A 21417-nucleotide genomic window follows, 5' to 3' on the forward strand; every position below is an offset into this window, starting at 1 on the left:
TGTTGTGAAATCTGTATGAAGTCCATCTAGATGATTCACTAGTTTACTTTCACTGTAATTGTCCTATTAGTGTATAATGACTTTTTGTTGCGTACAGTCTTTCCGAAAAAATTTTGTTTTCGATGTTTATATAACCTAATAATTTCAATTATCTGAAGGTTAATTTTTCAGTTAATCTCTTTTATGTTGAAACTGTTGCGTTCAGAAATACTGAAGTATTTATTTTAATTTCGTCTATTTGAATATTTTATTGTAATTATTAAGAAGAACGCACTTTCTATATTTTCACAAATTACATATTTACATATTACAGGTACCAGATGTCGAAATCGTATCACTGTATTCTTTGTCAAAATAAAAATACTTCTATCATGGACTTGCACAACCATCATGTTCAACAACATACCTCAGAAGAATTATCATGCACAATCATCGACCTTCAAGGCTTCAAGTCTAAGGACATAAAGTATTTGAAATCTGTTATATTAGGTGATAGCAATAACAATGAAAATTCATATAAACCTGTTGTTCACAAAACTGGAAAGCAAAATTGTCTGAATGAAACCTATTGTTCATTAAACTGCTACCAGTTTGTTGCATGGGAACACGAACTAAATAAAAGAATAGAAATACCGGACGATGACTTTTTCAAGACCATTGAAAGTCTTTGTTCTGATTTGAATAAGAGAAAACACAGAGGAATAAAAAGAAAAAAGAAATCAATTATAAGTAATACAAAACCAAAGGACTTAATTCAGCTGAAGGAAAACGAAGAGCCAGGAACAGAAAGTAAAACCACAGAAAAGTTGAATCATATGCCTATGAAAATTTCTACAACTACTACTACATCTCATAATACTGAAGATTTAGTTGATAACCAGGCTAATAACAATGAGATTTCTAAAATGCAAATAACTGAGCCGAATACTGAACGTAACGATATCACAACATTGACAATTGTTAAAAGTGAACCTGCAAACAATGTGTTAATCTATAATCCATTGAATGGTAGCTTTTCTTGGACGCCGCTCGTACCTATGAACTTTGACGAAAAACAAACTCGTAAAGAAGAAGAAAACGACGACTTTGTACTTCAATAGAGTCAACAAAGAAATTTTGGTAATTAAAAGAGCGTTCAAATTTAAGTGGAATCAATATAAGTATTATCCATCTTATGTTTCATTAAATCTAATCATTTCTCGAGTTAATTTCTTTTTATCTAGATTTGAATTTATCCACAAATATCCCAGAAATAAACAAAGTTTATATTTCTTTTTTCTTTTTTCTTAACAAAAACTATTATTTACCGTAAAATGTATTTTATTTTGTCGTACCTATGTACACAAACAGTACATAGAAATTGTTGTACTATCAATATTTAAACAATGTAAAGAGATATTCGTTTACTTTTCTACAGACAATAAATGTATTTCTTATATCCTCATGGTTGTATTTTAATTATAATACCTCTAAATGTAAAATTACAAATCGAGATTACGTGAAACGAATGAAGTACGCTGATTCAAAGATAATATTTATAAGAAAAACTGCATACCGTATCTGTAAGAGGATACTGTTTGTAGTTAAATTAGTAGCAATCCATTGCATTCACATCTCCTTGCTTATATAAGGTTAGTATATCCTCTAATGTCGATTCAAAACTAGTAGTGTAGGTAGTTAGCCATCGACTTTTTTCTTCGATGATCGTTTCGATATCGGAATCGAAGATTGATTGTAGAAAGGTTTGTCTAGTCACGCAAGAAATACATTGGAATGTTTTCTCCTCCGTGCTTTGCGGTTCTTCGTCCATTTTCATCGAATTTTTGTAAATGGACGCGAGTAGATTCGCATCGTTGGCATCTACGATTTCTTCTATTACGTTAGTAGAGTCGGTGAATCTCTCTTCAGAATTCGAATTTGCAATTTTATTTGATATTTCGTATTTAATGTACGAAGTGTCTATTGTAGCACTGTCTTTAGGTAGAGGTAACTTTGGCAAAGGCTCATCGAGTTTGTACTTTAGAAGGAATGATTTCAATTTGCTTATTATAGCTGCTGATGTTCTGCACACTTCAAAATCACTGTCATCTTCTAAAGTAACTAGAAGAACCTAAAATTCCCAGTAATAGAGTATTATACAATGTGTTTAAACAGCACGCTGTACGAGTTTACTCACTCCTAAACAATTCTGTTTTGCTAGTTCATCTAATGCTTTGTTGAGTCTTCGTTTTATTTCAGTTTCGTTCAACGAAACGATTTTCCTATGCTCTTTGGAAAACGTTACTTCCGGAAAATGATCGTCGAGCACTCCTTGATCGGACAGATGTGACTTTACGAAATGACTCCAGAATTCAAGGGCGTTCGTTTTCACTTCCCAGTGAAGATCGAAGACCGCAGCTGTTGACATTGCCCGCGTCATTGAATCAATGACATTTTTCCTAAACGATGAAACAATCAGTATTTTGTAAACAGAATCAATTACTACCGTGCAATCACACTTACGACCACTTATAGTGTACATATAATTCCTTTACTAAAATTACAGCTTCCTTTCTGACTATAGCTTCGCTTTCGTTATTGAGCACATCTATGGCATGATCCTGAGGTAGAAAGAAAAACGATTTACCAAATATATCTATTAATGTTTTCATGCTTCTAATCAGAACATACCAGCAGATTGAGCTGCGATAATTTTTCTTCCCATAGTTTGTTTATTCTGACAGTGGTTGAAATGAAAGCTAAAGCTGACGCCCGAACGTAACTTTCACTGTCGGTTTTGGCAATTTCAAGAGACACTTCTAGGAAGTTGTTTGTTAGTAAAAAGTCTTGAAATGCTGGATACTCTGCAAACAGTTGTATGGACTTCACACATTACAGTATATACTGTACGATAACTGTCACAGTTAACGAGCACTTACTGTGTTCCGAGATCGCAGCAATAGTGTTTAGGACTTCGAATACGCTGTCTCTTACTTCCCAATTCACGTCGTGCAATCTTTTGAAAAGAGTAGGTCCTATTTCGTTCATATGATTATCTGTTTCGACGAGAAGTACTAGATTCGGTGCCATAAAGTTTTGTATCGCCAATTTGCATACTTTCAAAGCTTTTATGGCGACCTGAAAGCAAAGTTCTACAATGTATACAGTATAAAAAAAAAGATTTGGTAAGTTGCATAAAATGTGTACCACAAGTGTAATTCCTGCATGCTTTAAAATTTCTTGCGCCAGGGAAAGTAAGCAGATAGTTTCCACGCATTCGCGCCAATTCAATTTAAACTTCTCAGTTATCACGGCCAAACCATTGAGAAGCGACGCTAATAACGCAGGTTGATCAACTATGGGATTTCCTTCTAACGGGGATACAATAGTATATTTTCTCGATCCGTTTTCCAAGTTTGTCGCATTATTTGTTCCTACATTACTTGTCTCATTACAGATCTCTGGCACAAAATTCTTCAGTACATGGCACAATGTTTGAAACGCAATTACCGCAATATCCTGTTACGATATCAGTCATAATTGTACAGAAATTTTAAATTTCAACTTAATTGTAGTATAATAATTTCCAATGTACAATGCACTTACCCTGTCCATAATGTCTGTTATTTCTAGAAGTATATCGATCGATACTTTGCAAATATGTGGTAAAGGTAAATCATTTTTATAGACACTGTCTCTTATATTGTATGCTAGCCTCTGTACGATGGTACCAGTCACATCGCACATTTTATCGATAAACATATCGAACAGATCGTGAGTTATATATGTATGCTTAATGCACACACACAAGGGCATGATCTATTGATACAAGAAATATAAACTGTAATTACTTATTAATAGTGTAATTGAAACGTAACGCGAAAAATGCTTACCATTAAGGTTATAGCTTGATGTTCGAATTTATATTGCTGTGATATATCAAATTTACGCAACAGTTGAAGCTTTTTCCAGTAAATCATTAAAAACTTATTTGTTTTTACTATTTCTATTATATAGTTCTTTGACAAAAGCATCATGGATATGTAGCATATCTCGTAACAAAATTTGTATGATATATCTGCACTAATGGTTTCTTGTTCTTCTCTAATGGCACGTCTTAATGGAACAACAAAACACAAAAGTAACAGTTTATGAACATGAGGCAATAATTTTGTGCTGATACATGCTTCAAAAAGGGCCTTTACCCTCATATCTAAGTCGATAACTTCTTGACATAGTTCAGGTATTGCGTTGTCTACGTTCGCGAACAACGTGTTTTCCATAATACTGGTCAATAAATCTAAAGTGGTGCACAATAATTTATTCTGTTCTAAATAATTCTCCTCAAATTTCTGACACACCTGAGACTCAAAGCTGTTAGTTATTAATGGTGCTGCAATTGCTAAAATGATTTCTTTACAAAAATTTGTGTTCTGCTGTTCATTTAAGAGTAAAAGCCACAGAAAATTTTGGCTTTCACGCGTCACGTACATAGTATGATTCCAATGTGCATGCTTGACAATGTCTCTCCAAACCTCTACAAAACAAATATTATGTTTACTGTGATAATATGTGTATTGGTATTAGAATTATTTTACTCACCAGATTCTATAACCCATTGTCTGCCACTTCGATGTTGAATCAAGTCTGACAACATTGTGGTATAAGCCATTTTAACAGAAGATGATAAATTATCTTCACGAAGTTTGAAAATATTGCACAGCTTATTATATACATCCTCAGATTGCCAATAATGAAACCATAACTCGTTACGTGAAATAATGCCTACAAGTTTCAAAGTAAATATAATTATAGGCTGAGAAGGTTTGTCATCTGAACTCCAAAGATTCAATGCTTTCAGGACCCATTTCTGGAATAGCACGCAATGCTCATAGTCATTCTTGTTACCTGAAATTAAATGTAGATCAGAATACATGAAATAAAATAGGAGGAACATAACTAAACTCAAATGAGAAAGTGCCAGTAAATGGAATGTTCCTTACACTTGTTTATATGCTCGACAATGTGGGTTAACAGAAGATCGAGATAAGTGGTAGACACAATGTTATAATTTGGCAACAGAAACAGATCCAAAACTTCGGATAACCTTTCACTGTTTTTCAAAAATGCCATTGCGCTTCCATACGAAATTTTCAATAATCGTGCTGGAACGCTAAATTATTCCTTATTCCCTTTTTATCTTAGTTCTACATATCTCCTGTGAAACTTGTCAGACGTTGCTAATTTTGGAGCATGTACATGTGCGATGATTCTTGCCGTTTGACTTGTGCATATGCTGCGCAATTAATAGCAGTACAAATCACTTGAGCACTGTGCACGATACTTTAATGAACATTACTTTCAGCGGTAAATACTCTTACGAACACTTGCTGCCTCTTAGAACTCGTATCTTATAAAAAAACGGATGTACGCAACAATTATCGCTCTTTAAATTGGAGTAAACTTATCAGATTGCATACACGTTTGTTTACTTGATTGAACATTGGCGGTCATTTTAAACTTGTTACTCATGATTGGTTTGGTAAGTTCATTTATAACAGTACGAATTGTAATCACTTCTCTTTCGTAACTCAACGTCGAATCGTAATTAAGTTTTGAACGTAATATTAATTGAAATCACGAACAATTTTCATTGATATTGCTAATTCAAGCCACGATCAGAACTCTGGTACTTTTAACAAATTGTCTGCTTTGTAATACGGTGTATGCCATCTAATGACAATAATTCGGATTTAGTTGGCTTAGCAGCTTCGTCTATTTCCTGTATATGGCGTCACATATCCTTCTGTTCTTAGGCATAATGCGCCATCTAGTGAGAGAAGTACGAAACTATTTGGCTAGTAGGTTGGATGTCTTACCGTAGATGGCGTAATAGATTAATGTGGTTTAGCGGGAAAAAAGAAAATATGAGGAAGCTTGTGGAGAGAAAGGAATGAAAATGAAAGGAGCATTTTCTCCTGAATCTGCCTAGTGGGTGCTAATGGGCTCGTCATTAAGACTACCTATGAAACGTTGCCTTAGTCGCGAGGATAGTCGATGTATTCCTTTTCTTTTTAGAAAAGGAATTTATGTAATTGTAAGTTGCGTGTGGTTTTCACTGCAGAGGAGAAATCCTTGTTACTACCGATGATTCCTCATGAGTTGTTGGAGTGGGGTGGACAATTATTTTGTTCACGTTGCATATTTATATCCAATAAGCCAACAAGCGAACAAGTTGAGAACCTCCTCCGTTGAAACATACATGAAACATACGTTCACTGACGTTCACTTCCATTTTTCTACTATCAATTTATCGTGATTTTATCTTTATCGTTCAATGATCTTTGTTACTTAATCGATCTTAAATACCTATAAAATGTGTTTCTAATCAGTGCTGATTGCAGTATGAAAATTTTGCATAGAGACTCCCTAACCGTGCTCCGAAAGTGAAGGTACATATGATTTAAATAGTTATAGTTCGATTAGTCTTCGCACCGTAATGTTTTGGTAAATAGATAGTTATACTCTTCTTATATTTATAATTGTCTCCCGAAAATTTGTTTTACGAGTGAAACTGTTGTGATCCTTGTTTGAAATATATAACGAATCTTGCAGCAAAAAAATACGTCATTTGCTAGTTTGACATTTAGTAATTGCATTTATTTACATCAAGAACTAATACAAGATAATAAATAACTTTTGATGCAACTGTTAGTTAAATTTATATTTGAAGAATTATTATACTATTAGGATCCTTAATTATATGGACACAATGAAAATATCTTACACGACCGTGGGTTTTACATCCGCGCAACGAATCGCAATTAATCGTTTATCGTTCATTCTTAATTTTTCATTGATCGCTCCATATGATTTTTGTTTGTAATTAATTAAAAGTTCGAAATTTTATGTTCAACAGCAACTGTGATATATTCAGTGTAGATAAAAGTTTAATGATAGTACTACTGATTAAAAAATGTGGATGAATGACACACTTCCCTCTGTGACAGATTTAATCACTGTTTCTGACAGAAAAATGTATTTCTTTTTGCTAATGCTTATTCTCATATCAATTTATGCTTAGGACCTTGAAATATATAATTGAGTCAAACTTATGGTATTTTTATGGAGTATTCATACATGTATTCTGATTAGATTAGCAGAGTGTGAGGTTCCTTTGTTATCTCAAGCAATAGTATTATCTTGCCGCATTTTGTCTGAGTTAGCAGTTTGTAATGCAGGATGTAGATCTTCCCTACTTTGCATAATTTCATTGTAATTTCTCTGTATAAATTAATTTCTTGTGTTTTTCTAGAATATTATAAGTATTTAAATATGGCATGGACGCATTATCAACGTATTTTAGCTGTCCTTCTGGTCGTTACTGGATCATTCAATACTTTGTCTGTGAAGTGAGTAGATTAATGAGCCCATGCAGCTGTTAAATTAAAGTGTAATCAATTAAGGTAATTGAACATAGATTTATATAATTTAATATACCTTTATATTTTGTAGATACGCGGATCAACAAGTTGTAGAAGGTGAAGATGGACAGCCTAGACACTTCAATCACCCATTCATGCAATCTTCTTTCATGTTTGTGGGAGAGATGATGTGTTTTTTGGTATTTAAAATTATATATGCTTATTATAGTCGCAGAGGTGTAAGTATTATCTACTATTATATATATTTGGAGGCATTTACTACTTGAAAAATTTTGAATCTTACAAAAATATATAATTACAGGATAGTTCTGTGGATAGCAATCCTATAACGAAAGGTTCACATACTTTTAATCCCTTTGTTCTGCTCATTCCTGCATTATGCGACACATGTGCAACTTCTATTATGTATGTTGGCTTGAATTTGACATACGCGAGTAGCTTTCAAATGTTACGTGGTGCCATCATTGTATTCACAGCTATACTTTCGATGGCTTTTCTTAACAGAAAACTTGGTAGCAGAGAATGGATAGGTATTGGTATGGTTATAATTGGTTTAGTTATTGTTGGACTTAGTGACATATTAAGTCTAGAAAATTCTGATATGAGTACAAACTCTATTTTAACCGGAGATTTACTTATCATATGCGCACAGGTAAAGTTATACTAAATACAAATGCAATGTTTCTCGTAAATTTTCTTTACAAATAAACATATTCTTATTACAGGTCGTAAGTGCTGTTCAAATGGTTGTAGAAGAAAAGTTTGTAACTGGCCAGAACATACCAGCGTTACAAGCAGTCGGTTGGGAAGGTATGTCTGAAAGATTTCCATCTGAAATATAATATTTAAGGACATATTTTTTACAGGCATTTTTGGATTTATCACCATATGTATCGTAATAATTCCTCTGAACTTTATACCCGCTCCGCCTCCGTTTGCTGACAATTCTCGAGGAACGCTTGAGGCCACTAAAGATGCGTTTATTCAGATTGGAAACAGTGGCCATTTACTGATGGCAATAATTGGTCTGTATATTCCTTAACACTCTTAACTATATTTCGTATGTACTTCGTTGATACAACTTTAGAGATTAATAGTGATGAATTTACCTTTTCGTACAGGTATTGCGTTTAGTATAGCCTTCTTTAACTTCGCGGGTATCAGCGTTACCAAAGAAATGAGTGCTACGACAAGAATGATTTTAGATAGTATTCGAACGTTTGTCATATGGGGTTTCTCTTTAGCATTTGGGTGGCAGGCATTCCATTACCTACAAGTAAGTTTTCTGCCGTTAGTCTTTTGCTGTCGTCGTAAATAACGTAACAAGAGTTTAATAAACTTTATTTATTGTTTTATGCAGCTTCTCGGTTTTGCCATTCTCTTCATTGGACTGTCTTGCTACAACAATATTATCGTTCCACAACTAGTAAGAAAATGTAGATACCGTTTAGGCCGTCACAGATCACCATCGAACGAACGGATTATTAATATAGCTGCAGATGACGTTCCAGAGAATCAATAAAATCCACGTTTCATCTCAGATCATTCATTGGATGTCGATCGTTTCGTGATATATCGAGAACTATTATAGTTTGACTGAAGAACAGTAAAGCCTGTGATCTTAATGATATACGAGATTTGTTCGTTTCGCTTCACGAGATTGATTATTGTACTCGAAAATTTATATAATCAGTAAGATTAATCGAATTAGTAAACGTTTTCACAGATATATATTAAACGCAAACTTTCGAGTTAAACGTTCGTTTAACTTAAAAGCTTGTTATGTTAAACGAGTATTTTTATTAAAGCTTCTTTAAGCTGTTTACACGATTACATTATCATTTTACATATGCTTTGTACACCCGATACAAATCATGTATAAAATACTAACGTTTTCTTATAGAAATATTTTGACTGCTAACTAATGTATACATATTTTTCCATCGTTGTAGGATGTAATACAAATTAAAACACTACCAGAGTTTATTATTAAATTCATATTTACATGACACTGGTTGCTTATATTCATTTCCTTTATACTCATTTCGGAAAAAACTTAAAATTGCTAATATTAAGTCCCCCTATACGATCAGTGCAAATCATTGGGCCGCCTCTGCGATTCTTAAGAATCACTAGAATCGTGGGAGATATCAATATTTTAATACTTTATTCATAATTAAATTTACAGGTTTCACCGAGGCTAAATTAAAAGTTAGGGGTAATGTTTAAAGGCAATGTTTTATTTTTTTTTTTTTGCATACTTCAGGCATAAATGATAAACTAATTTGTGCAACAAATTGTTAATGTAGCATGTACACATATATAATATGTGCAATATATTTAGCACATTTTGATACACACGTGCATAACACGACATATACGTGTATGCACATCACATACATGACGCCGCTGACATATTTTCAATATAAACTTTTCCAAATAAAGTTGTATTTTCATAAGTCGACAGAGAATATATTCTCGTTTTTCGTCGAGATACGATTCTGTTATACTCGATAAATAACGTTTGCGAAACCTAATATACCGGTCCTACGCTTTAGTTGACAATTAACGAATATTTCCGATTTGCGTCCTGATTTTTGTTTAAATAAAAAAAAAATGCTCTGTGGAATGTTTCTCTTTAACTACGCAATTAACCGTTATCATTTCATGGGTTTGTTTAAATTTTTTTTTACAGATTACCGTCTGCATAAAAACTTTCAGGCCACGGTAGTATCATAGAATACAGATTCGATCCACGAGAATGAGTACAGTTACAGTGCACCGCACAACGGCTCTCGATTACTTTTTCTAAGAATTAATGCGTCCTTACGGCTACGAAGAAGCACGTATGACATGTGATCATTACAGCTATCTAAACTTTAAATGAATTCGTAACATTTATTATGCGTTTACGATAGAAAATGCAAATGGAAGATGAATTCAATTATATTGCTCCGGCAATACATAAGAAATATCGTCCCAAGGATGCCGGTACAGGCCTTGTTTCAACCTCTTCTGGTCCATATAATGACCTGCGGTAATTAAGACACAGCATAATATTTCCAACCATTCGTTTTGTGCAAGAGTATTTGAAAGAAAACAAAAAATGTACGTACCGATAAAACCTATACTCCTGCCAAGGACGAACAAACTATTTATAGCACCGATTTCGATATACTCTTGTGCTTCTTCTCTGGTGAAACTTCCACTTTTCCTGAGCATATCGACGAAGGCGCAGGCGATAATACCATCAACGTTCAGAATTAGGTTAGGTTTTTTACTTGTAGTTATTTTCTCTACTTCCAGTGCATATTCGACCAAAGGTTTCGCAGGGAAATTCTCCATTACGAATTCCTTGATAAGCTTCACACGCATATCCGGATTGTTTATAGACTTTATACGATGCCCAATACCCATGATAAGTTTCCCCTTTTTACGCGTGTTGTTCACAAATTCTTGGGGATGTAATCCGGCATCGTACGCTTCGGAGAACATACGAGCGGCGCCGTCCAACGCTCCCCCGAAACGATCGCCCTGTCATTAAAGTTTCCGTATAATATTTAACTGGCAGTTTCGCACAATGTAAAAACAACGAAAATAATTGTTACTTCACTTACGATAGTTAAAAGCCCTGACACCAAAGAGCTAACCAAGTCTTTACCGGCTCTAGCGCACACAATAGTGTTGTGCGCTCCTGACACAGCAGGGCCGTGGTCAGCTGTTAACATCAGAGACATTTCAAGGAATTTACAATACATAGACGGCAAGCAACGTTGGAACCATAGCAACGAGACTACACCACCGATTCCCACGTTCTGCTTCAAAACTTCAGTCACAGGCATACCAGCGTATAATAATTCTTGTCCACGTTCGTCGCAAATAGACGTCATGAATGAAGCTGGCTTTCTTATTAGACCGAGTTCCTGAAAAAATTACATTGTTCAACGTAATCATCAGGATATGTACATAATTCGTATTCGACGACTATTAAATGTATCGTTACTCGAGCCCAACTGTAATCCATTGGAACGGTTGGCGGTGGAAGTTCCGGTTCCGGTACAATCGTTCCGTCCTTCACCAGTTTATTGTAAACGGTGTGCATCAGTTCCCCAAGATTGTCGAAACTGTCGGGCACATAGGCACCGGAAGCCTTCAGCGCTGCGTTCTTGGCAGAAGCTGTTTCCAAGTTACTGTGGGCGATCGATCCAGCATGGCCGAATTGGACTTCGGAGTTGAACATACTGGCACACGTACCGATACACCAGGCGATCAGTGGCTTGGTAATCCTCTTTGTCTTTAATGCTTCACATACTTCGTATTCCTCCACGCCACCGACCTCGCCCAACAAAACAATGAGTTTCACTTCAGGATTTTCTTGATAGCGCATTATGTGATCCATAAATGTGGTTCCTGGGTAACGATCTCCACCGATGGCAACGCCCTCCAACACTCCGTTGGAAGCCTTGGAAATTATGTTGTTTAATTCGTTGGACATACCGCCGGAACGAGAAACGTACGCCAAGCTGGGAGAGAAAATTGTCTTGTTGTAGCGAACGAATTCGTACTCTGAATTGTTTTTAATAATTGTATTACCTGCCAGGCCTATACAATTTACTGTGAAGAATATTGTCCATCATTCCCCCCGTATTACCAATCTTGAAACAGCCTGGTTTGACGCCCCCAACAGTAGCTGGGCCAATGATCTTAACACCTTTTTGCTGTGCCATCAAAATCAATTTTCTCGTCATGTTCTCCGGTATACCCTCCGCGATAATGGCGATTGTTCTAACTTGGGGGAATTGCATCGTTTCAACTGCGCTATCGTAAGCAGACCTCAAGGACGCAAATGTGACCATTACATCGACATCCGTGTGTTTAGTCATGGCGTCTTTCATATGTTTGTAGACCGGTATGAGTATCTGAATAAACAACAAACATTTTATTAAAACCTACGATCGTTTCTGTTCCACATAAAGACACAAATCCTAAAGGTGTGTACCTCTTTGTGACCCCAGTAAAATTTCTGTTTATGATCACCCGTGAAGGGATATACGATAGCGGCTACAGACGGTTCAGACCTACGACAAACGAAGTCAAAGTCTAGCATACTTTGAACTGCTCTAGTTTGCATTCCCCAAATAATGGCCCTCGTTTTACTACTGAATAGTTGTTTGTTCGTGGTTCCGTCAACAGAGTCGCTTGGTTTTAATTTCGGCTGTTTGGTGGGCGAGCAAGATGTACTTTTTGGAGGAGCCGCGGGACCAACATCCTGTCCGGAGGGTAGCAAAAAGTTCGCAGTGGAAAATTCTTGTGCCTCGGGATCGGGAATCGGTTTTTTCCCCAACGCCATTGCGCATATGGCAGTCATGTGGGTCTCGGGACCGAATACGTAAACGGGGATGCCCAGCCTTTTGCCGACTTCGCGTATAATTCTGAAATCGGAAATGCACACGATTAACTGTGAACATTCCGTCGATGCTTGCTACCGGTTAGTCCTTAATAATCGTTCGTATACCTCAGACCCTCTTGATAATTAGGTCCCGCTCTTCTTACGAATATCTGTATATTGTGCTCCACAAGTTTCGGCTGATATTCTTGCAACGCTTTCACGATACCTTTAAAGGTCGCGGCTACATTTGTAAAGTTAGCGATACCGCCGCCGATAATCAACACCTTGCCTTCCTTGCGTTTTTCTTTTGTCATTAAACTCAATATGGTTTTTGCGTAGTCGTATGTTTGTTGTTCACTGGGTGCCCCGGAATATTCACCGTAATTGGCGAGCTCGTTCGCGGCGCCCAAATCGCAAATCGTGTCCGAATAAATCACGGACGCGCCTGAAAAGGAAAGCACATTGAGAATACAAAGGTACAGCGAAATAAGGGCAAACCTAGCCAAAGCAAGGGATAACGGCTTGACAATCACAATTTGATTAGAATGAACCGGATTAATCACGTAAATGATACTGCTAGGCGCTTCTACTGACCACCGCCAGCAACCATTGTCCATATCCGACCAGATGGATTAAGAATGGTCAATTTCAAACTGGCCCCGGATTTCGCGTCCAAGTCAGCAATGTATGCCTCTTCTGGATAGGCGTCTCGTCCAAACGGCGGCGGATAATCAATTTCACCCCAGTCTGGCCTACATATGAAGTCCGCGGTTGTGTCCAGTTTAGCAGCAAGATCAAGTATATGAATCCCATCGTCTGTCACTACCAATGGATTTATCTCCAGGTATGTGAAGTATAAATTAATGTAAAGCTTGTACAGAGATTCTATGAATGTAGCAACGGCTCTGAAAATGAAATAATAGTAATTTACACAACAATGTACAGTCAAAATGAAACAAAGTTTCAATATTTCTATGCTTACTCAATTTTATCCTTTGCTACATGCACTAACAGCTTCTTTATTATGACATCCCGACCCGGTGCTTCTTCTCCAACAAGTACATCCAATTTCAAGGCTTTTGCATCGACATCACCTATGTCAACGCCACCTTCGTGATGAAATAGAATAGTATCGGCTTTTCGATGGGAGTAGATACAAACATAAGCTTCTTCTTCCTGTAATGTATGTTGTACCATTAATTCATGTATTTTAAAGCCTACGTTTTCACAGTACCAAACTGATGCACACCTGTTTGTGCGGAACGAATGGCTCAATGATAAATGTTCTAAGTTTGCCTGTCGCTTTCCCAACTTGTTGATCTTTGTTCATTCTGTCCAAGATCCATTGTTTCACTGTGGCTAGATCTGCGTTCACTTTAATTAAGCCAAGTTTTCCACGTCTCTTGATCAACTGATCAGGTTTCACAACCAGTTTCTCTGTTCTTAGCCACGGATTGCTGTTCACTATGTCTGCCCAGTTTGTTTGTTCCGTAATAGTCACAAATCTGCATTTCACTGCGTTTGTACCAGAAGGAAGTTTACGATTAATTAAATCTTTTCCAGTTGCCTCGCGAATTGCTTTTGCGGACATTTTTCAAGTTCCTGAAAGCAAGTAGATACATAACATTGTTAATGAATACTCCGAACGGAATAAATGTAAATGTACTGCGATAAACGATGTAAAATTATTTAAATGTGTGTCAACATTTTCTTTTCACTTATATTCTCGGCGTATTATCTGGAAACGATCATTTTTCCTTCAAGCAGTAGAAATTACAGTAGTGTTAACAGTGATCTGTTATTGGTATTTAAAATATTCTAATCCTAAAGCAATCGTTTCCTTGAAACATTTGGAACGAAAAGAAAGTATAATAGGTACCTAGGCTTAAAAAATTCTCGAGTCTATACCGAACGACTCCAAAGTAGAAGTCGGCCGACCGCATTCCAGCGTCGGCCAGACAAAACTTGTCGAAATTTATACGAATAGTAATTTGTTCCGTGGTAGTCGAAATAGTCCATTTTTTTGATTCGATCGATTAACTTTCATTTGTTACTTATAAATTTTCAACATCTATGCGATTGTCTAATTGCACACCGATAAAAGTTACGAATCATTCGACTGTTCGTTCCTTTATGTATATATTTTTTTAATCGTATATTGTCAACGATTACCCTATGCCCGACACTATTTGTCATTTAAATAATATATGCATTTTTTTGTGTCCGTTATACAATCGTCGTGCATATGATTTGCAACACATGCGCATTGACGTACTTGCACGTAATGTATATGTACCTAGTTTTCGCAAAGATATAGCGTGGTGGTCGTCAGATCATTCGGGCGCAAAAGTAAACATGTTCCTGAGCATCGGAACAGCTATTTAAGAGATCAAAGGAGAAATAAGATGCTCGAGCGACGTTTATATTGTTTTGACTTTTTTATTGTTGGCAACAGTCTGCGGAAAGTTAAAATTCTTTCAAATATTCCAAATATTAAAACAGAATTTACAGTAAGCCCGATAGTGAATGAACTATTACAGTTAGTTAACTGTCGTTTTCGTTTTATTGTATAGAACCATACAGCCCTAAGTACGTCGACATCAATCGCGTTAATTTACGACCACGCTATATCTTGACGAGGACCATAAACTATGCAAGAATATATATATTTCAAATTCTAACATAAAACTATTGGCAGAGAGATGTCGTTCAATAATCATTTTAATAAAAGAGTTATCGAGACCGCGATGTTCTAATGTTTAAACTTAAATTAAATTGCTGTAATTAACATTTCGGAGCGTTCTAGCAACGACGCATGTACAAAGAAATGTACCAGAGTATTCTGAAAATTCATAAACTTCGCTGTTGAAAGTCTGTTCACGAGAAAATGTTTTGGATTGCTGACGATTACAATCTACTTCGTCGATCAAGAACTGACACTAAAATTATAATTTACAATGAAATTCATTATCGATTCCGCCTTGAATATTACAAAGTGATGGATATCTAACGAACGATTTCAAGGCATTCGTGTTTCAAATAATACTTCGATATTTCAATCCGTTAGAAGAGAAATTTGTAAATGGGTGTCGGGCGAATACTTTCACTCCAACTCCGGCTGCTAAGCGACGTGGTCGTTCGTGTTATCCTGTTTGATTTTTTAAATCTTTCTCACTACAACGTCAGCGTTCACCGTCGACTAAGTGGAAAAAAAAAGATAAACGCTCTACCGGAAGAAATTTATTCTAGAGATTAATTGAAACGGTGTAGCTGTGAATTTCCCCGTACATAAAGTCTTACGCGATTCACAAGAGACTACGAACGAACAAATGAAACGATAAACAATAGTACAGTCACTTACTGAAAGAGATTTAATATTCGACGTTTAAGTTAGTGGATGTAAGAGAGGTCGATCTTAACCTTCTCACGGTATATTTCCTAACCTACGAGATTGGAACGAGGAAAAACCGAGAACACGTCCACTCTACGCTGCTGCTGGCGGTTAACTGAACGTTCAAAGTGACACCGTGCGCATAAGTAACGACACAGCTCACGATATCTCGAGATATCGTACGATTCTACTATTTTTTTTTCTCACGGTCGGTCATATTAACCTATTTTCATTCTTTTTTTTTTACCGTCACGCGTTGTATTCGTTTTGCATTTCGAAGTCTACACAACTATAAACGTAAATATGTATGTGTATATATATATATATATATATATATATAAATGTGTAAAATATATCTCTTCGAGATTTGTCATCTTTACAATACAGAAACTGTTGGGTGCACGTCCTGCTCTTATTATTGGTCAAACATATTGGTGTAAGAATTTTTCGAAACCAACTGGATATTCCACATTTATATTAAGAAATGTCGTAACTCGCGGCTTTCCTCTAAAATATTAACAATATACATATTTCAAAGGTATTATATACACGGAAGTTGCGCATCGCATTTACGATTATGAAATGCGGTGAAGTATCGCCGATGCATATAATGTAATATTCATCGAGTCATTCCAACAACGCGAGACGCTTTCATTCAAAATATTCCGATATCGAACAAAATCGTACAAGTTTAGAGGATCGTACGAGGATTAAGTAGCGATCACGTGACCGTAACACGATCTCTGCTTAACACGTGGACAGATATAAAGGTTTCAACTCTTTTTATTATTGATTATATCATCGGATAAAGTATGATGTTTTAATGAATCAAAGCAAATATATTTCGACAAAAAGTCAGTAGACAGTGACAAAAAAAAACTTAAATATAACAATTTGGTGTTAAGAAAACGAAATGGAATACTCGAAATTGTTCAACCTGAGAAAATCGTTGGAATTATGACGGCGAAGATGTATTGAAAATTCTAAAAAAAACACCTTTTCGAATATTTATATGTACTGGTGCAAGGACACATAGAAATGCTATCACCCAAGTGACCAACACACGATAGTTTTGTGATTATCACGATTCTAGAACGGTCATCGGTATAATACAATGGTTCTCAGTGCGATTAGGACTAATTAACATATCAGAAAATTTCAATAACTGTGATACTGTACATTTGTATGCTACATAAATATACATTTCATGACAATTATTCTTTAATTCGACAGAAATTCGTTTAGTTTAAGTTACAATAGCTTCGTGGAAAATCTCCGCTTATCTTTCCACTTCTTGTGAGCATCTTCTCCTCGTCCAAGTGCAACCTTGACCTTTTTGAACAGCTAGAAGAGCTGAGTGTAAATTGTCTAATAACAGTCTCTAGAAAACAATCGATAAAGGTAAAAATCACACAGCGCTTAATTTCTTTTTTTCACTTCGTCAGCGATAAATCAAAGTACATGTTTTTTATCGAATTAGATTTAGTCGAACTTATCGAACTCACGTTCGTTGAACGATTTGTAGCATGTTTTTGTGTTTCAAGATTTGAATCGTACTTTGATCTAATAGAGGAATAAATTATCTAAACTGAATAATTATTTGGTGTTTTTTTTATTATGATAAATTTATACCGTGGTTTTTCAACTCGTGTAATATATAGTAACGCTACAATGAAGTGGGATTTATTGCGTAAACGATTAGCATGTGCTATGTCACGACACAACCGTAGAATCCTCGTGTAAGTACCCCCCTGTCCACCGATTAAACAAATATCTTAAAAAGTGAAGGAAATAACGGCAGACGATACGATTTATTATTGATTACCTAATTTGAAAATCTTACGAATCCGTTGCTCATATTATTCACGCTGAAATCTTTCTTGTCAATTTGTGCAAACGAGAAAATAGTCAAACGTAATTCTTTCATGACCGGTTCGAAACAAGTGTTATTGATAATCGATAATTTCGATAGTACATCATGTCTTGAATGATGTAATGTAATGGATTGCTCAAGTAAAAGTCAAATAATACACATGTATATTTACAGGTGTGTAAAACACGTTTTCGCACAAATAATTAAGATTGTCGATATGCGTATTTGTTGGAAGTGTCCACTAATGCTAGGTTAAGTCTTTTGTAATGTTTAATTGATACGAACTCTGCTGTATCATTGAATTAACAGTTCTGCACGCGTAACGATAAATCATGATTTGTTGTTTCTTAATATCTACAATTCATGCGTGTACAATACAAGACTTATCAAACAAGTTTTCAACTATGTTTTCATTAAACGATTAAAAGTACATATATATGTACATATTTCTTATGAGAAGTCTGAACGTTGACAAGGTTAGTTCGTGATTGCAAATATGTACATAACGCGTAAATATAAAGAAAAGTGACTTACGATTCGTAGGTTACACAGGTGGACGTGAAAATGTATTTCCCGAGGAATCTCCACTATACGGCGGACCAGGAAAGAAGGCGACTACTTAAAGCACGGGCTCGTAAAAAAACTACTTTACATTCTTAGCTTCGAAGACGTTCACTGAAGTGAAGTACGGCTTAAGAATTATCGATGTACGTTCGATACTAAAATAATTCTACTTGTGCGTTTTCCATTAATCATATGCCTTGAGTATCAAACGAAAAGTTGGATTCTGCGGTACAATTGCGAAGGATTACCGCAAAATACGTTTGATCGTTCACGAATTGTGTTCAAGTAATATCGGACCATCGTGACGTATTCGTGACGACGGAGTACACGTCACATCGTATGATTTTTGCAACCGTTATCTGTAGATGAATTTCTGATTTCATACATGCATACAATCTAACGAAAATCTATATTCACACAACACACATTTATTTTTATATAATTGTGATCCTTTTTTTTACAGAATACACTAACAATTGAAAGTAATATTTCCCTTCTTTTTAAAAAATTGATATATGTAATGGCATACTTTTCTTTGTATTCTGTACATTTTATAGTTGTTAATAAAAAACATTTGCGTTACGACGTGTAATGAATATTATTTCATTAATTTACATGTATGTTTGAAGAGCAGATGCAAATTACTGTATTTACAGATTTAAATAACTCATTATTTCATACATGCAAAAAAATATTCATTTTATAAAAGGACAGGCACACAGTAATACATATTCAAATATATAGTTTTGTACAGTTAGATGATTGCTAATTCAACTGTCAGCTGTCAATACAGTGGTCAAAATATTTTACATTTTATATATTCACTCTCAATAACATTTTTAGTGGTGTTATGTGTCTGAAATGCATGTTTATAAAATAGTACCACACATGTGTATGTGTAAAAAAGACTATAAAATGTGTACTTAAATATATTAAATCTTATAATTGTAATCATTTTCCATGAATTTCAAATGATATTTTGAAATAATGCAAACATATCAAGTTTCTGGTACAAGAACGAACTACAATATTCCATTATTATACTATAATATTGTGACTTTCTCTTTTACTGTAATGGACACTTGAAACTGACATACATGATACAAGAAGTATAAAAAGTTGTATATATCTAATTCTCAGAACAACAAACCCATAATTCATTGTTTCTGGTACAATTATACTCTGTTCTCCAATTTAGCAATAAGATCATGTACACTTTCTATAACACTGTATATATAAGGACGTTCCATTGGATTTACCTTTAACATTGATAGAATCAGATTTTGCATATCCTGCAAAATTTAGAATGCAGATATTAGATTTACAGATTTCTATTTCATGAATATAAAGAAACAGATATCATTGTACAACCTCGTCGTATGGTGCATCTTCTGGGAATGTAATGTTGGCGCTCATGACAGCTAAAGCAACGCTATCTCCTCTTTCGTAAACAGCATCGAACGGTGATTTAAAATAGCAGAGTGCATAGAGTATACATCCTAAAGACTGGAGAAACATACAGGCTAATGAAAACAACAGTAGAGACATAGGTACATTTGAAAAACCTTGTTGATACTGTACCCAAATATCTGTTCGTTCGTCCACCATACAATAACTTTCAACATTAAATAATTCTGGTGCTCTGTATGGCATCGAACATCTTTCTGCTGCTGTATCTTGCAATAATTGAGCTGCTTGTGAACCACAAACCTTGACTCTGGCAGGTGCAACAGACCCTAAAGCAATCAATGTTCATTTAATAATTCTGGACATAATAAGGCCACGTATTACAATTAAGATACCGAACCTAAGTCCATTATGATTGGTGTACTTCCATCGCCAAGGACTATATTTGCAGTCTTCAGATCTCTGTGAGCAAGAGGATCTGGTTTTGTTTCGTGAAATGCTTTTACACCTTCGCATATTTGTAAAAAAATATTTAAAATCTCTATTGCACTTATATAATCATTGGTTTTAGCTCGTCTTTCTAATTCGTTTGCAAGTGTACCTCTCTAGAGAAGAAACAAGAACATCAATCTGATTAATACAAACTGTTAACCACTATTTCAATAAGCCAGTTGCATATAAAATATTAAACATACATGATAATAAGGTAGAACAATTAATACTTCACTGGTAGCATTAACAATTGGATCTGCTGTTCCTTTATAAGTAGAATCAACACATTCTATTACATTTGGATGCTTCACAAGATTGTGGTACTCTATTTCCTTTGCTGCTAACCTCTGGTCTTCCAGACCGTGACAAATGATCTTCTTAATAGCATACTTTTTGTGTGTCTCTGCATCTTCAGCCAAAAGTACAGTGCTGAATCCTCTATGATCAAATTGAAATTATATTAAATGTAGAACACACTTTTTACGTGCAAATTAAAAGCATTACCATTACAAGGTAACAGCTGACTAAATAGGTTAGTGAGTGTAGGTTAAAATTCATTTCACTGATAACAGAAGAAATACAATAAGAGAATATTTAATAAAATTGCTGACCAATTTCCAGAATTAAAGTAAACAGTATTGTTATAGTAATGGATGAAAATCTGTTACATGTTAAACTTGCCCTTCTCCAAGATGTTCACGAACTGTATAATTCCTTGAATTTACCGTGATAGTTTCCTTAGAGCATATGCAGCCCATCTTTAAAATTAAGCTTAAACCAAGACTATTCATTTTCGATTACACATAATAAATGAAATAAATTAACAATATACCCGACACGTTTCTTTATCTGCATCCAAACATCTCGATGCACGTCA

At 35.3% G+C, this 21417-nt stretch overlaps 4 protein-coding genes across 5 annotated transcripts; 1 reads left to right on the plus strand and 3 right to left on the minus strand.

Moving 5' to 3' along the window:
• Window positions 1–1429: 1429 nt before the first annotated feature.
• LOC107189986 lies at window positions 1430–5451 on the minus strand. The gene is made up of 10 exons (XM_015578690.1): window positions 4983–5451; window positions 4582–4887; window positions 3873–4516; window positions 3586–3798; window positions 3187–3498; window positions 2919–3117; window positions 2671–2843; window positions 2503–2600; window positions 2177–2438; window positions 1430–2110 (listed from the first exon to the last, which is right to left on the minus strand). Exons 1-10 carry the CDS (start codon window positions 5110–5112, stop codon window positions 1589–1591), a joined length of 2859 nt encoding a protein of 952 aa, XP_015434176.1. The 5' UTR covers window positions 5113–5451; the 3' UTR covers window positions 1430–1588.
• Window positions 5452–6231: 780 nt separating this feature from the next.
• Window positions 6232–9212, plus strand: LOC107189940 (solute carrier family 35 member F6). The gene is made up of 8 exons (XM_015578635.1): window positions 6232–6431; window positions 7295–7391; window positions 7495–7642; window positions 7726–8076; window positions 8150–8234; window positions 8291–8449; window positions 8546–8700; window positions 8785–9212. Exons 2-8 carry the CDS (start codon window positions 7315–7317, stop codon window positions 8944–8946), a joined length of 1137 nt encoding a protein of 378 aa, XP_015434121.1. The 5' UTR covers window positions 6232–6431; window positions 7295–7314; the 3' UTR covers window positions 8947–9212.
• Window positions 9213–9928: 716 nt separating this feature from the next.
• On the minus strand, window positions 9929–18685 carry LOC107189980 (ATP-citrate synthase). Of its 2 annotated transcripts, none has more exons than XM_015578678.1 (11): window positions 18612–18685; window positions 14063–14415; window positions 13796–13989; window positions 13408–13718; window positions 12940–13258; window positions 12424–12856; window positions 12018–12343; window positions 11428–11947; window positions 11042–11347; window positions 10541–10958; window positions 9929–10456 (listed from the first exon to the last, which is right to left on the minus strand). In XM_015578678.1, exons 2-11 carry the CDS (start codon window positions 14402–14404, stop codon window positions 10365–10367), a joined length of 3261 nt encoding a protein of 1086 aa, XP_015434164.1. In that variant the 5' UTR covers window positions 14405–14415; window positions 18612–18685; the 3' UTR covers window positions 9929–10364. The 2 variants fall into 2 exon arrangements, with proteins under 2 accessions (XP_015434164.1, XP_015434163.1); XM_015578677.1 differs by lacking the exon at window positions 18612–18685 and adding an exon at window positions 16175–16394.
• Window positions 18686–19816: 1131 nt separating this feature from the next.
• Window positions 19817–21408, minus strand: LOC107189868 (serine/threonine-protein kinase 16). The gene is made up of 6 exons (XM_015578547.1): window positions 21222–21408; window positions 20744–20978; window positions 20449–20653; window positions 20223–20377; window positions 20010–20147; window positions 19817–19933 (listed from the first exon to the last, which is right to left on the minus strand). Exons 1-6 carry the CDS (start codon window positions 21329–21331, stop codon window positions 19817–19819), a joined length of 960 nt encoding a protein of 319 aa, XP_015434033.1. The 5' UTR covers window positions 21332–21408.
• Window positions 21409–21417: the final 9 nt, after the last annotated feature.

This window comes from Dufourea novaeangliae, unplaced genomic scaffold (assembly GCF_001272555.1).
Source record: "Dufourea novaeangliae isolate 0120121106 unplaced genomic scaffold, ASM127255v1 scaffold175, whole genome shotgun sequence".
Classification (NCBI taxonomy): Eukaryota; Metazoa; Arthropoda; class Insecta; order Hymenoptera; family Halictidae; genus Dufourea; species Dufourea novaeangliae.